Source organism: Protopterus annectens, chromosome 3.part1, assembly GCF_019279795.1.
Source record: "Protopterus annectens isolate FY-2018-M chromosome 3.part1, PAN1.0, whole genome shotgun sequence".
Classification (NCBI taxonomy): Eukaryota; Metazoa; Chordata; order Ceratodontiformes; family Protopteridae; genus Protopterus; species Protopterus annectens.
In genome coordinates, this window is record NC_056732.1 from 1,070,217,947 (window position 1) to 1,070,232,724 (window position 14,778).

The 14,778-nt window shown below is 38.4% G+C and overlaps 1 protein-coding gene across 1 annotated transcript in view; it reads left to right on the forward strand.

The window, feature by feature from the left end:
• LOC122798353 (solute carrier family 22 member 13-like) overlaps positions 1-14,778 on the forward strand; it is a 714,590-nt gene that overhangs the window by 594,610 nt on the left and 105,202 nt on the right. The window contains exon 8 of the mRNA XM_044067205.1: positions 542-650. Coding sequence (XP_043923140.1) covers positions 542-650 — 109 coding nt within the window. The remainder of the gene's footprint in view (positions 1-541; positions 651-14,778) is intronic.

Below are 14,778 nucleotides of genomic sequence, written 5' to 3' on the forward strand. Positions count from 1 at the left end.
TAACTAAATAATTAGTTCTATTTAATATTCCAATCCCTGAGTGTGTTACAAGACTAAAATGTCCAATTCTGTGGAGCATACTAACAATTGCAAGGAAAATAATAACAAGAAACTGGAAGAATGGATCTACTCCCTCCTTCAATTAATTTTTGAACATTGCAACTGAAGTTTGTCTAATGGAACTTATCACTATCTACAAGAATCACTTCTTCATATAATGCTCTGAAAAGTTTAAAATAACTATTAAATAAACAATTATTGATATTTTTAGGACAATCAATAACTGTGGCATTTCTTAGAATATTTTTATTTAGCAGACACCCTTGAAAATAGTTATTTTTTTATATAATGGTTTACAACTTGGCTTTTCTATATCTTTTTTCTCTTTATTATGTCAAATATTTCCTTTTTAAACAAAATGTTACCATTTTTTATGTTTACAATTCAATTCAATAAAATATATTAAAGAAGAAGAAATAACTGAGCAAATACTGTCTTTATTTTGCACAGCTTCTTCACTACTCATTTTTGTTTATTACAGATATGCCTACTGCGACAACAGTGCTTGCTGTTATAGGAAAATTCTCGACGGCTGCTTCCTTTTCTATATGCTATGTTTTTGCTGCAGAATTATTTCCAACTGTTGTCAGGTATTTTTTTCTTTTTGTAAAACTTTTTTATTGCCGGACAATTAATATTATGCCCATGGATGCAATTATACCAGTTATTTATAGGATCACAGGATCGTAGGAAGTTACTAGGCTATTGACATTTATCACAAAGACAAGCAACAATTAACAAAGGGAAGTCATCAGGGATTCTTGCATTTGAAATACTTTGGTGAACAACATCAGTATAGGGTTCTCTCTAATTCAGAAACATGGGTATAGGGTTTCTTTATGCCTGCTTCTATTCTAGTACCTGCTGCATCAAAATTCATAAGTGGAAGAAACCATTTAATTCACATTTAAGCAGGTCAGTGAATATGATAACTTGCATGGAACCTAGGAAATAAACATTTCTTTTTCATGCAATAAAAAAAGAATAATGTACAAAGCACATAGAACAAAATGTAATAAGAGGGTTAAAAGGAAAACAGTTGAAGTCACCTCCCTAAATAATTACCCCTTATGCAAATTCCAGCATGATGTGGGGATATTCCAACCATCAGCTGCCCCCCCGCCCCATTTTAGAGTGCAGCTATATAAAGACTAGGATGACACACTGATTTTCTTAATAGTACATATGGCTGCCAGTGACTCTGTGCTATGAACACTGAGGTGCTTGTCATATATCTTTAGCAGGAGGGATGTGAAGCAGCTGCAAGGAACTGCTACCCATGGTGCCAGAGTTTAGTGTGTTCTATTGGTTTCAGGTAGATATCTCTGAAGAAGAGGATGGATGGGGTGTTGATACATATCAAAGTAAATAAATAAATAAATAAATAACATGTCTTTCTGGTTTGTGCAGCTCATTTACAGTCAGTGAGTTAACTTTCAATGTAGCACTGCACATCCCTGGTGTGTACCATCATGCTATGGGTACTTAATACCCTCTTCACCTGCACCTTACCATCAGTGAAACTGCAGTGCCTCTGTCCTGCTTAAGGAGTGCTTATATGCTTAGGCAAAAGGCCAGTTTACTTTCCCGTCTGCAGAGTGCCATTGGATATAGAGAAAAATGAAAAAAGTACTATAACCTAAATGACAATGTACTATATTCAAAATAGCTTTGCAGAATGTGTGATTGTGTTACTTCTCAGCCTACCAGCCCTCAAAATCATAGCAGAACAGTCAGAAAGCATAGTTGAAAGCCTAAAAGTCATACTGTTCAAATTTTGCCTATTGGGTAAGTTTGCATTTTTTGGGAGTGGGATGAAATATAAATTCACTCTTGCATGCAGATGTGATTTTGCCTCTTCAAAGGAGAGGGTGACACAAGTTTCACAATATTGGGAGATGACTAAGCATGTTAGGATTTATATTAATTGTAAGATGTTCATTAGGGTAGTGCAAAGGCATATAAATGTTATCTAAAACACAACTACACAAGCTGCAGATAAAGTAGCATAAATATAGTTCAGTCTTGGAAAGGCAGGTCAGTTACTGCTGGGCACAGGGAATCATGAAAAATAGAATCTGATGGTACATAACAGAATCAATTTTGGCAACACAAAAGCTGAACCTCTGAGATATTGCATTCAACTTACATTATAAGGCAAAAAGTATTCAGTAAGGGATAGTTCACAAAATGTGACACAACTATGAATTTGTTTCTTGAAACCACTGATCCCGGGAACTATAGACCTATTAGCCTGATGAGCCTGGTCTGCAAAGCCATGGAACGTATCATCATGGAACTCATAAACAAAGACATTGGTAACCTCCAAACTCTGGATCCCACCCAGTTCGGGTTTGTGAGTGGGTTTGTGAAAGGCAGATCATGCCTCCTGAAACTGATCGACTTCTTTGAGGCAGTCACTAAAGCCGTAGATGAGGGTAAAGTGGTTCATACAGCCTATCTTGACCTCGCCAAGGCTTTCAACACCACCCCCCATTCTGGAATTATAGCTAAACTCAATAAACTAGGAATAAATCCCTATGTCACAAGATGGGTTGCCAACTGGCTCACTGACAGAACCCACACTGTAAAAGTTGCAGACTCCAAATCTGACCTCAAACCAGTGACAAGTGGAGTACCACAGGGTTCCGTCCTGGGACCGCTCCTGTTTGGTATCTACTTCTCTGAAGTGCAGGCTAACACAGAAGGCCTCTGGCTAACGAAGTTCGCAGATGACTGCAAACTAGGAGCCATAGTCAAGTCCCCAAATGATGTGAACATCCTACAGAAGGGCCTCTCTGAGACAGATGCCTGGTGTCAGAGCCATGGCCTCAAGCTCAATGCCAAAAAGTGCAGTGTCATCCCCTTTGGTAAAAACTTTGTACCCATGAACTACCACATAGGCAGCAATCTACTTAACACCAAATGCGTGATAAGAGACCTTGGGACCCAGGTGGACAGTAGTCTCTCCTTTGATAGTCACATCGCCACAGTAGTCAGGAAGTCCTTCTACATGGCACACCTCATCATAAAGGGTACTCGTCCAGGAAAAACAAGGTCATCGTTACCCTCTACTCATCACTCATTAGACCCATTATAGAGTACAACGCCCCTTTTGGAATGTACCTCACAAGACATCTGCAGCAGCTGGAAAGGCCACAGAAGTACCTCACAAAGAGGATTACTGGACTCAAACAAATGCCCTACACTGACCGCCTCAAAAACCTCCAGCTTTACTCCATAGCATATCACCTACTCCGAGGTGATCTCTGCCTAACATATAAAGCTATGTCAAACCCAGAGCTGTTGGACATGCTACACCTAAAGAAATCCCAAGCCCTCCGAGCTACATGCTCTAGGGACCTAAACCTTGTCACCACAATAAACAGGATATGCTGGAGGGATAGATTCCTATCCCAGAGACTTCCCATACTCTGGAACAGGCTACCCATCTATGTCAAGCAAAGTTCTTCATTAGCACTCTTCAAGAAAAATCTTGATGAGTGGATGGGAAATAGGAAATACACCCCGGGGATCACTTCTGTGTCTCTGCTCGTCAGTGGCACAGGAAAATAACTTTCTTGGGTGGCATAAGCCAGGGAACTTTGTTGGCTAGGCTTGCATAGGCCCTTGGGCCAATAGCCTAGTACCTACCTATGAACCTATGAACCTATGAAGACTAACTGTCTTTGTTAATTGGGTTGTGACAAGGCAGATTTCTATGACAGAAAAAGTACAGTGTGATCATCAGAATGCGAAAATCAGAGAGAAACCAATGGAAGCAGGCAAAAATGCAGGACTTTAAGTAAATTATCTGGTGAAGTAAGCAGTTACACTAAATAATAGTCACAGCCAGGTATATCTCAAACCCTGGCAGAGTTCAGACTTATGTTACAGTGCATGACAACTTAGACAAACCAAGTTAATAGTTAAATGCCATGTGAACTCACTCATCCTTCAAGAATGTGGACAAGAAAGTAAAGACTACAAAAACTACTACCACTATGAAAGGCTCACTTACTGTGTCCAAAGTAAAAATTCCAGCAACAAATGAATAGGAAGACACAGAGACAGCTGATAAATCCAGTTCAAAACTTTTACTGCAGTGCAACAAAACACAAGCACTTTCACCAAACAGGCATCATCAGGTGTATTACAAAAGCACTAACAAACACACCCCTATTTATACATCAAATGTCACATGATACAAATTCAAATTTAAAACCACTTCTTGTGCCAATAGCTACGCCAATGCTGTTATGGTCATTTGGGAGTATGAACATATATTTACTGGGCCATTCAATGAACATGTTTTGTTTTTTCGTAGATTTGTGGACGACCTATTTTTTTGTGGAGGGGAGACCTGGATAGATTTGCTTCCTTTATGGAATATGTGAATAGTAGTACCTGTTATTTGAAGTTTACATCTCACCTCCTCAGAATTAGCGGATTTCTTAAATGTTTCTGTCATTAAGGATGAAACTGGTGTTATTTACACCAAGTTGCACAGGAAAGACTGTCATGTGAATCATCTATCACACAGAGACAGTCTTCATCCTCCTTATGTTTTTAGAAGTGTGGCTTCCAACCAGTTTTATAGACCTTCAAGATTAAATGCTAGCGATAGTGATTTTATTGGTGAAGTTGATAACGTGAAGATGAGTTTGAAGGAGAGAGGTTATGAGGAATATCTTATCCAAAACAACGCAGTTAAGTTTTTTGATAAAAGGATGAATGAAGCTAGACCATATTTTTCTACAGGTAATAGTGAGTTTGTTAGGAGGCGAGAAAGTAAGTATAACACTGGTTTGAGGTTTAAAGTTACTTATACTAGTGATATAGATTGTTACAAGGATATCATTAAAAAACACTGGGGTGTCCTTAGAACTGATAATGATATTTCTAGGCACATACCTGAAGTGCCGTGTTTTTTAAATAAGAACAGTAGGTCATTGAGAAGTAGGTTGTGTTACCCAAAGGATGCTAATAGGAATTCTCATTTAGCTGGAACTAAACCATGTGGTCATTGCAACTGGTGTGTATATATTGACAGCAGTTGCAAATTTGAACATCCCAACCAAGGTAGATGTTATAATTTCACAATAGCAGCTACATGTGATACCTCACATATTGTTTATTTAGCTTACTGTGTTGTATGCAAAAAGTTTTACATAGATAAGACTGACCGTCCCTTCAGAGAACGCATAAGAGAACATATCTACCATATGAATAAAGGCAATGTGGTAAGTGCATTGGCGAAGCATGTTTTGAGTACTGACTCTAGTCATGGCTTTAAATTTTTAGTAATTGCTAGGATTTATGAAAATGTGAGGCAGGGTGATATACGTGCTAAGACCGAGGATTTGGAATCCTCATGGATAGTGAGGTTTAGGGCTGATGTAGGACATGGGCTTAATGAATCAGTTCCATTAGTACCTAAATTAAAGAAGAGAACCCTAAGAAGGTAGTTACTAGTATTAAAGTATAGTTTTAGTATGTATTATTTATGTATGTTTTAAATTAAATTTATATGTCTTTTATATGTGTTGTGTCTTTAAACTTGTGCATTTAAATTTGAATTTGTATCATGTGACATTTGATGTATAAATAGGGGTGTGTTTGTTAATGCTTTTGTAATACACCTGATGATGCCTGTTTGGTGAAAGTGCTTGTGTTTTGTTGCACTGCAAGAAAGTAAAGACATTTTACAAAGCACTAATGTGAAGCTAGCCAGTTACTGCTTATACATTGCCTTAAGAGGATCACTGTCAGCTAGTTACAGGCTTGTGATGTGGTTCTCAGGTTGCCCAACTGCACAACCTACAGTTGTGTACAATAATATAAAAAGCATTCACCAAATAAGTAATCTATAATTTGCTTACCCTATGCAATGTAACAAAATGTCTTTTTATTGACAAGAAATAGAGCCACAACCTGAATGAAACATCCAAACAGTAGGCTCACCCATGAGCTGTACAGCCCATACAGCTCATCATCCCATTCACAGAAATCCAGCACTAAAAGCTTGGGATACAAAACAGCAATTTCCAGGTTGGAAAGAGCAAAGGTTTTAGGTATGCATGTAGCAGTAACTTTCTAAATCAAATCCAAAGCCATGGATACATTTTACATGCACTAACACAAACATTAAGGGCACCAGTGATTGGACTGCAGAACTAATGACGCAATCCAGGAAGCCATTCTCTCATTGGTTCAGTGCTGTATTATGGCCGACAGCAGAATACAGTGCAATCATCTCTCAAAGCAGAGCAGTGGAGCAGCCACTACTCTGAGGCTTAGAATTGGAGTTCTTTGATAAACTGAGCAGTTGAAAAGGTATCATGGTTAGTGTAATATGTTAGTAAGAGCATAAGCATAAAAGGGAGGGAGTCTTGTGACTTGCAGTTGTTACCAGTCTTCAGACTTGTCCTGAAATGCTAGCAGCTCTCTGGTGCAGGTGATTGTTTACTTTTGGCTATCTTTGCAAATATATGTGCTTAACAGCAATATGTTGACTTGACATGATATCAGAAATCAAGTGTTTTTGACACTGGAAGATACTTTTATGACTTGCTGTAGCTTTTTGTAATTCTGTATTGCCATGTGCTTTCTGCTTGGGCTTATTCTGGTCATGCTATGATGTCCAAGACCAGCAGTAAAAGTGAGCAAGCCATCTATTTCATTACTCTGCCATTAAGTATATTTTTTCCACATTTTTGACAAATTGTCTTTAACACAATGATGTTTTCAAACAGTTAGTTCATGAGTTAATTAATTAGCATTTGTTAACTAGGATTGTCTAACTAGGAAGTCCTATTTCCAGTTGGAGTCTTGCAGAGGTGACTAAGCTCCAAACAGGCTTCATGACTAATGAATGAAGAATAACAACAGTCATCCCTCTGCACAAAGGTGGGCCATCTACAGACTCTAGAAACTACAGACCCATAAGTCTCACTAGTCTCATATGCAAAGCCATGGAAATAATTATCATGGAAATGATTAGTGATGACATAGGAAACCATCAGACACTGGACCCAACCCAATTTGGTTTCATCAAGGGCAGGTCATGCCTACTTAACCTGGTAGACTTCTTTGAGGTCAACCAAGCAATGGATGTAGGCAAAATGGTTCACATAGCCTACTTTGACCTGGCCAAGGCATTTGAAACAATTCCCCCCTCAGGCATTGTTGATAAACTTAAAAGGTTAGCCACAAACCCTTATGTAACCTGTTGTATAGACAGCAAACTCACAGACAGGACTCAGGAAGTTAGAATTGGGGAAACCACCTCTACAAAGAGGCCAGTCACAAGCAGAGTCCCTCAGGGATTGGTCCTGGGACTGCTCCTTTTTGGCATTTACTTCTCTGAATTCAAGGCTAATGTCAATGTCCTCTGGCTGACTAAATTTGCAGATGACTGCAGATTAGGAGCTGTCATTGAATCGCTTACCGACACAAATGTTCTTCTGGAATGGCTGACACAAACAACTGGTGTCAGAACCATAGACTAAAACTAAATGCCAAAAAATTCATAATAGTATCTTTCAGGAAGTCATACACCCCCTGGTAGCTATCATATTGACAAGCAACACACCTTTAAGAGTTGACCCAGTAGTCAGAGACTTGGGGACACAAATAGACAGTAATCTAGCCTTTGACAATCACATGTTTACAGCAGTGCCAAACCAAAAGGAACTGTAGATACTCCACCAAAGGCTACCTGCTCACAAAGATACCAAAGGAAAGAAGAAAAAAGCAGGTAGTGGCCACCACGCTAAACAGCTTCAAAACTTTTATTTAAAACACAATTAAAAACACAAGGAATGAGCACTTTCAGGACCAAACCCTTCTTCAGATGTATCTGAAGAAGGGCTTGGTCCCGAAAGCTCATTCCTTATGTTTTTAATTGTGCTTTATAGGTTCATAGATTGGTACTAGGCTATCAGCCCTAGGACCTATACAAGCCTAGCCATAACAATTCCCTGGCTATTTCTTCCCACACTATTTACTTCCCTGGACCCCTGTCTATCGGGGTGACTGACGTGATCCCCGGGGTGAATTGCCTTTCTCCCATCCAGTCATCAAGGTTCCTTTTGAAGAGGGCTAAAGAGAACTTTTAAATAAAAGTTTTGAAGCTGTTCAGTGTGGTGGCCAGTACCTGCTTTTTTCTTCTTTCCTCGTGTTTACAACAGTGAGGAGATCATTCTATGCAGTGAAACTTATAAACAAAGGTATGGCATCTAGGTCCAAGGAAGTAATTGTTCCACTGTATTCAGCATTCATCAGACCTATCATTGAATACAATGCCTCCTTGGGTATGTACCTAACCAGGCATATCCAACAATTGGAACTTCCACAGAGTTTCCTTCCTAAAAGAATACAGGGGGCAAGTAAGGGTCCTATCCCTGTATTCTGCCTCCTACAGGCTTTTGAGAGGAGATCTCTGCCTGGCATACAAGGCCTTATCAAACCCCACTCTGATGGACCTCCTGCACATCTGCAAAAGAAACAGCACCAGAATTTCCTGATCTAAAGACTTAAAACTTGCCTGTGATATAAACAGGACCTACTGGACAGACAGGTATGTATCCCAGAGAATACCCCCTTCTCTGGAACAGGCTTCCCATCCATGTGAAGCAGAGTTCCTCCCTAAGCCAATTTAAGATAACTTGGCCAATTGGATGGGGAACAGGAAATTCATCCCTGGTTTGTCATCCATGTCTCTAATGGACTCAGGCAGCCTGTAAATGGTTCATCTCCCTGGTCTCTGTTTGTAAATGTTTCACCTCCCAAGCTCCTGCTTACACTTATCAATGGTACAAGAACTTGTCAGAGATTTGGGATTCATGACTAGGCTTTAAAAGGCCCTTGTGGCCGTTAGCCTAGTAAATACCTCTGAACCTATGAGATGTCTCTAAAGACAGTTAAGCAGGAGAAAGTCTGCTAATCTGCAGTCTTATGTAATAAGAAAGAGCAGGTTACAGTAACCCACTGATCAATAACCATATACATATTCATTTTCATATAAGTACAAAAAGAAACCTGACATGCATGCATGGTAAGCAGTATTTTTACACAGTTGCCACTGATGAGAAGTTAGACAGTTATATAAGTAAGATTGTGCATTAAAGATCACATGAACATTAGGATTAGGTTTAGTTACGTACCACAACAGCAAATTTATTTGCTTTGGATATGGGCAGAAAGAAAGGACTTTAAAGCATTTTTGTTGTGAGATCTGTTATTTTAGGAGGGACCTGATTCCAAAGTTTACAACTGCAAACTGAAAATCTAGAATGTCTATAACTTGTTAGTGGATTTAGGATTATTACAAAATATTGTATAGATTCTATTAGAATCTGGTAGAGGGTTCTCTAGCTAGCTGTGTTTTGGTAGAGGATTCTCTAGCTAGCTGTGTTTGCTAATGAAGGGTAGTCAGGTTTATAAGAGGAGCTTATGAGACAGTTATACTATGAATCCTGTTGTCAAAAATCTTATTTGTCATTTTCATGATATTTTTGTTTCATTTTATCCTCATGTTTTGGTTTGAGATGATAATCCACTTCATGGCTTTTAACAAACTTGCTTTTACATTTTCTCTGCATATTTCATTAATTGCATATTATTCATCATTGCTTACATGTATGCACTTTTACTTTGAGCAATGCTTATATCTTAAGCATTTACATGCATTCAATAAATAAATAAGTAGACTCTACAGGTACCAACATTTTTAAAGCTGTGAAAAAACATGTAAGTAAACTGGAAGCTGTGGAGGATGCATTGAGGAGTTCCCTCAAGCAGCATGCCTCTCCAAGCTGTTTTGCTGTCCCATATGGGGTTATAAATCTAAAACTGGTAATCTTGGAATGCCAGGCTCAGCAGTGAAATGGCTGTGCTGATCTAGTGGCACTGGATTCTTATCCTTAATCTTGTTTTCCAAAGCCCTTAGTAAGAATTTATGGTGTGATCACCGCTGGTAGTAAATCTGCATGTGGTGTGATTACTGTACAGTGGTTACCATCCTGCCATTGTGGAACTGCTCAAAGATCCCATGCAAAACTCTCTAGCTATACCAACACTAGTGATACAGCAGGTTGAGTGAGATACTACTGCATTAACAGAGTGAAATGAAAGAATTTGAAGTTGCAGAAATGAAAGATTTATTATATGCTCACCTCTGGATTTTACAAGATCATGATAACACCTAAAGCTCTGTCACACATAGAGCATCAGAATGCTACAACAGCCTACCCATTAGAATTAAAACTAGATGAACTAGAAAGCTGGAGCTGAAGGATCAACCTCTGAGTCATAGAATTCCCAGCAGGAAAACAGGACATGATCTATTTCTGCCTTCTATCTAGGGAAGCCTGTGGTAATAGAAAGAATACACAGTTATTTCCATGAATCACATCAACAACCTATCCAGACATTTAATTTTTCACCTGTTGGATTTCTGTAGGATGAATATGCCACTCAAGAAGACAAGGAAGAAAGGTAATAATCTTCATCTTGTGGAAACTAATGTTAGGTTTGCTCCCTACTACAGCAATGTGCTATATTTAAAGAGAAAGGCCATGGTACAAGCAAGCAAGAAGCTGTGGAAATTTGGAGTCAGATGACCAGTTAAGATTTTCTGTTACTGTTATTGATACGTACCCAGATTAACAAACTGAGTTTGAGGTTTCCAGTGATGCAGAAACATTTGTAGGTACCAGATACCATGAACACCAGAAAAACACAGCAGCTTGGCTGTTCCACACCACATCTCATGTAAACTTCAGATACTGGAGTCAGCAATAAAAGGACAGCCTTACTTACCCTCTTGAAATCAGTGACATCACCTAAGGGAAGGAGTCTGAAAGCCACTCTCATTTTACAGCCAATCTTGCCAACTAAACCTTTGTGATTCAGGGTATAATGAAGGCTCTCGAGGATCAACCTCTCAATGTCTAATTGATTCTCCCTATTGATTCTGAAGAACACAAGGATGAAAGCATTTAATCAATGCGATTTTATTATTTTTTTATTCATTAAAATTTTTCTATTAATATACGGTGGTTTTATTTAAAAAAAATTCAAGGGAAGTCCTTTGGTCCTGTGTGATTGTTTAGTGTCTTTTGGTTCTCTCTATTGGTAGAAGATGTTAAAGATGAAGAGGAATCTCTGTTTTTTGACACTCCCAGATCCTAGCTGTGCTGAGCTCACCATATTGGATTGTGCTGCTGAAAGGCTTGATTTACTTAAAATGGTGATGACAAAGATAACTAAAAACTCTGGCTGGTCATTGAATGTCCACTTGCTAAGCAGCAGAAAAGTGATCTGTTTTACATCCTTTTTCATTACATCAAATGCCTATTTGTGACAGCCATGTAGCATGAGAATCTGAAGAGCTTCTAAAAACATATTTTATGTTTTTCACTATGTTTTGTACAGTTTGGTGTCTTCTAGACTGCCAGTGTCACTTTGTGGCATATGTTTGAACTTTCTGTTGATGGGATGGGCAGATTTTATATTCTGAATAGGATTACAAGGACAATTATTGGTAGCAATGTGCCTTAACCTGGGTTTTCACTGTTCTGAAATACCTATCTATAAGAAATGCAATGATGGCCATTATTGAGAACAGTGTATGACCTAAATTGTGAGATAAATGCTCAGCTATAAGAAATCATAGTGTGGAAATATTACTTAGGTTTTGTGGGACATATTATTATACTGGGACACATTATTATAGCTTGCTTCTTGTTGCTCCCATAACCAAAGTACATGCCTGCATGACTTTGATTTTGGTGTTGCTAGATGGTTTCTAAAAGTAGAATTTTGTGGTACTCAGTACTTTATTCTGTGGTGTGCCTGATGGGCAGTCCTCTGGATGCACAGTTGTGATATGAATCACTGGTTCACATATTCCACTTAATTAAGTTAATCAGCATGAATTAGCCATTTAGATCAACAAATTAAAAATTCCTCAAATTAGATGGAGTCGTAGCATTAATGTATGAATCTTCTAGAGGGAGGTAATTTGTTCTGATTTAGAATTCCTGTCCCAGGCACATATCAGCAATTTATTTTATTGAGATCAGTGTATTGGTCTAAGACCATTATATACTGACCAACTCAACAATGGTCTGTTACCAGGCTACACAAGTTAACCTGGCTTCTATTCTCTTCATTAATTATGTGAATCTTGGAAATTGTGGTGCCATTTCAAATAAAAAGATAAAAACGTCAGATCAAATTGATACTTTTCATGGAATGTGTAGGGTTTTGAAATATGTAAACAGATGGCTTACATGTGTTATCCTAAAAATTCAGTGGCAAGCATCATTATTTTGCAAGAATCCAAATTCAAAAAAGCAAATTATTTATATTTTTTTGAGCAATGGGGAGGGTGGTGCATTGCAAGTTGTCACAAAATGGCAAAGAGAGGAATTCTTATTTTAGTGAGAGCATTTCTTAATTGGATCCTTGCAGATCAGAGGGACAGTCGGGGCAAAGTAGATCTAGTTAAAATGAAGACACAATGGGAAACTCCAATCTTAGGAATGTGTTATGGACCCATCATGGGTGATGTCCGACCACTACAAAACTTTACCAGTTAGATATAATAGGAGTAGGTATACACCACTACTGTAGAGAGGTGACTCTGATATCACATTGGAGCCAGTTCGGGATAGACATCCTCTGAGGTGAGCCTACTTGTCCAAGGTCAACACAGAAGTACATGTCCTCATTTTGGACTATTATCTGATGTTTGGAGGGCACTTCATTCTACAGAAATGGATTACTCTTACTCAGTCATCAGATTGGATTATGTTTTTTCAGCTCCAGAATGTTCCTCCTGGTAGACATGGTGAAGCTGACACCTACAGCCTTCTAAGACCACTTGTGTATTAAGGAGACTGCAAAACCTAGGCACTCAAATTCACTGTTCTTGGAGAATAGGTCCTCGTCTGCTGTGGATAGAAGCTTTAAGTGAAAGGCTATGAGACCGTATTATTGACTACTGGGAACATTTTGATTTGGGGCAGTACTAGTAGCATGCTCATGGGAATTCTTTAAAACACTTGCAAAATGTAATGCAATCCAGTGGGCAGGAAGAGAAAGGAATAAAAGAGGCTGAGGAATAAATTAAAAAGTTTCAAGTAATGATTTTAAAGACAAATGCAAGATTATACTGCTGAGGGCCAGATTGAGCAAGAGTTAGACCCAACCAATGTCTACATTCAAGATGGGATTAAATGATAACATATATTCCACTGGGCTAAGGGTGTTACATTGCCTAATTGCTGACAGATAGATTAAGGGAAGGAAGGAGAGAGTTCTCTATCACTGACATTGAAGGTCTCACTGGAAATGATTCGCCACATCTTTATGACTTTCGTCTTGGAATTGTACAATCCTAGGGAACCATGTTTAGACACGGTTTAAGGACTTTTAATGCAATCTGAAGTTATTGGTAGTTGCAACAGTTCTCTTTTTCATCACAAACAGAGGCTAACTTACTTTGTTTTATATATACAAATAATTTTTTCACTATGAAGAAAACTTATAACATACATAATATAGAGATTAGCTCTAGGGGGACCAGGGCACTAAAATAATATGACCTCTGGATTAACCACTCAAGTTGTGTGACCACTGATCTTGTGAATAATGTAAACCTGTAAAAATAAGCAAATTATTTTGCATAATAAAAAGGGATAAATGTGTAGATCAATTTTAACATTTAAACAGCAGCTCTGACTTATCAGTGCTTTTAAATACTGCAGGATAGAGCTTCACTTACTCAAATGAACTGAACTGACTCTTTTCTTATTATATTTTGCTACTGTTTCACAGCAAAGGAATCAAGCATAATGGTTAATATGTTTACTTTACAGACACAAGGTACAGGGTTTGATTCTCACATGGGGTAACTGGCTAGGCTTAAAATGGCCCACACATGGGGTAATTGACTAGGCTTAATATAGCCCACACATGGGGTAATTGGCTAGGCTTAAAATGGCCCACAAGGGCAGTTAGCCTAATACTGACCTATGAATCAAAAAAGCAAAAAGCAAATAACTGCCTCTACATATAGCATTTACCTTTGTTGCTGACACCCTCCTTATGTTGCAAAGAGGCAAAGGCACAGGAGATAGTTAAAAGCAATCATATGTAATACATGTACCCTTGCTATTGTGGTTCAAAAGGATCTGAGATATCTACTCAGCCTTATGATATGGCTTGGTCAACGTTCAATACATATTTCATGTTACTGTTATGTTATGTCTCTCATTATGGATCAGAAAGGTGTGAGACAACAGGTGAGCCTTTAAAATAACCAGATATAAGACATGTGCCCTTGCTACTATAGTTAAAAAAGTTCTGAGAGACTAGCTCAGGTCATAGGCTGTTGTTAGTCAAGGAGCAGTGACACCAGCATGAAATGCTGGAGGCATTGGGTTCAAATCTCAAATGACAGCTAAACTTTTCTGTTTATACTTCCATGATTCTAACAATACCCAAGCAGATGACTTTGTGTGTGTGTGTGTGTGTGTGTGTGTGTGTGTGTGTGTGTGTGTGTGTGTGTGTGTGTGTGTGTGTGTGTGTGTGTGTGTGTGTTATTTGTAATTTGAACTTAATTACCATAACTAGGGTCTTCCTAGCTGAAATGATAAAGAGCTTTTAAGGAAAACCTCAACATTTGGCCACCCTGAGGTTACAATA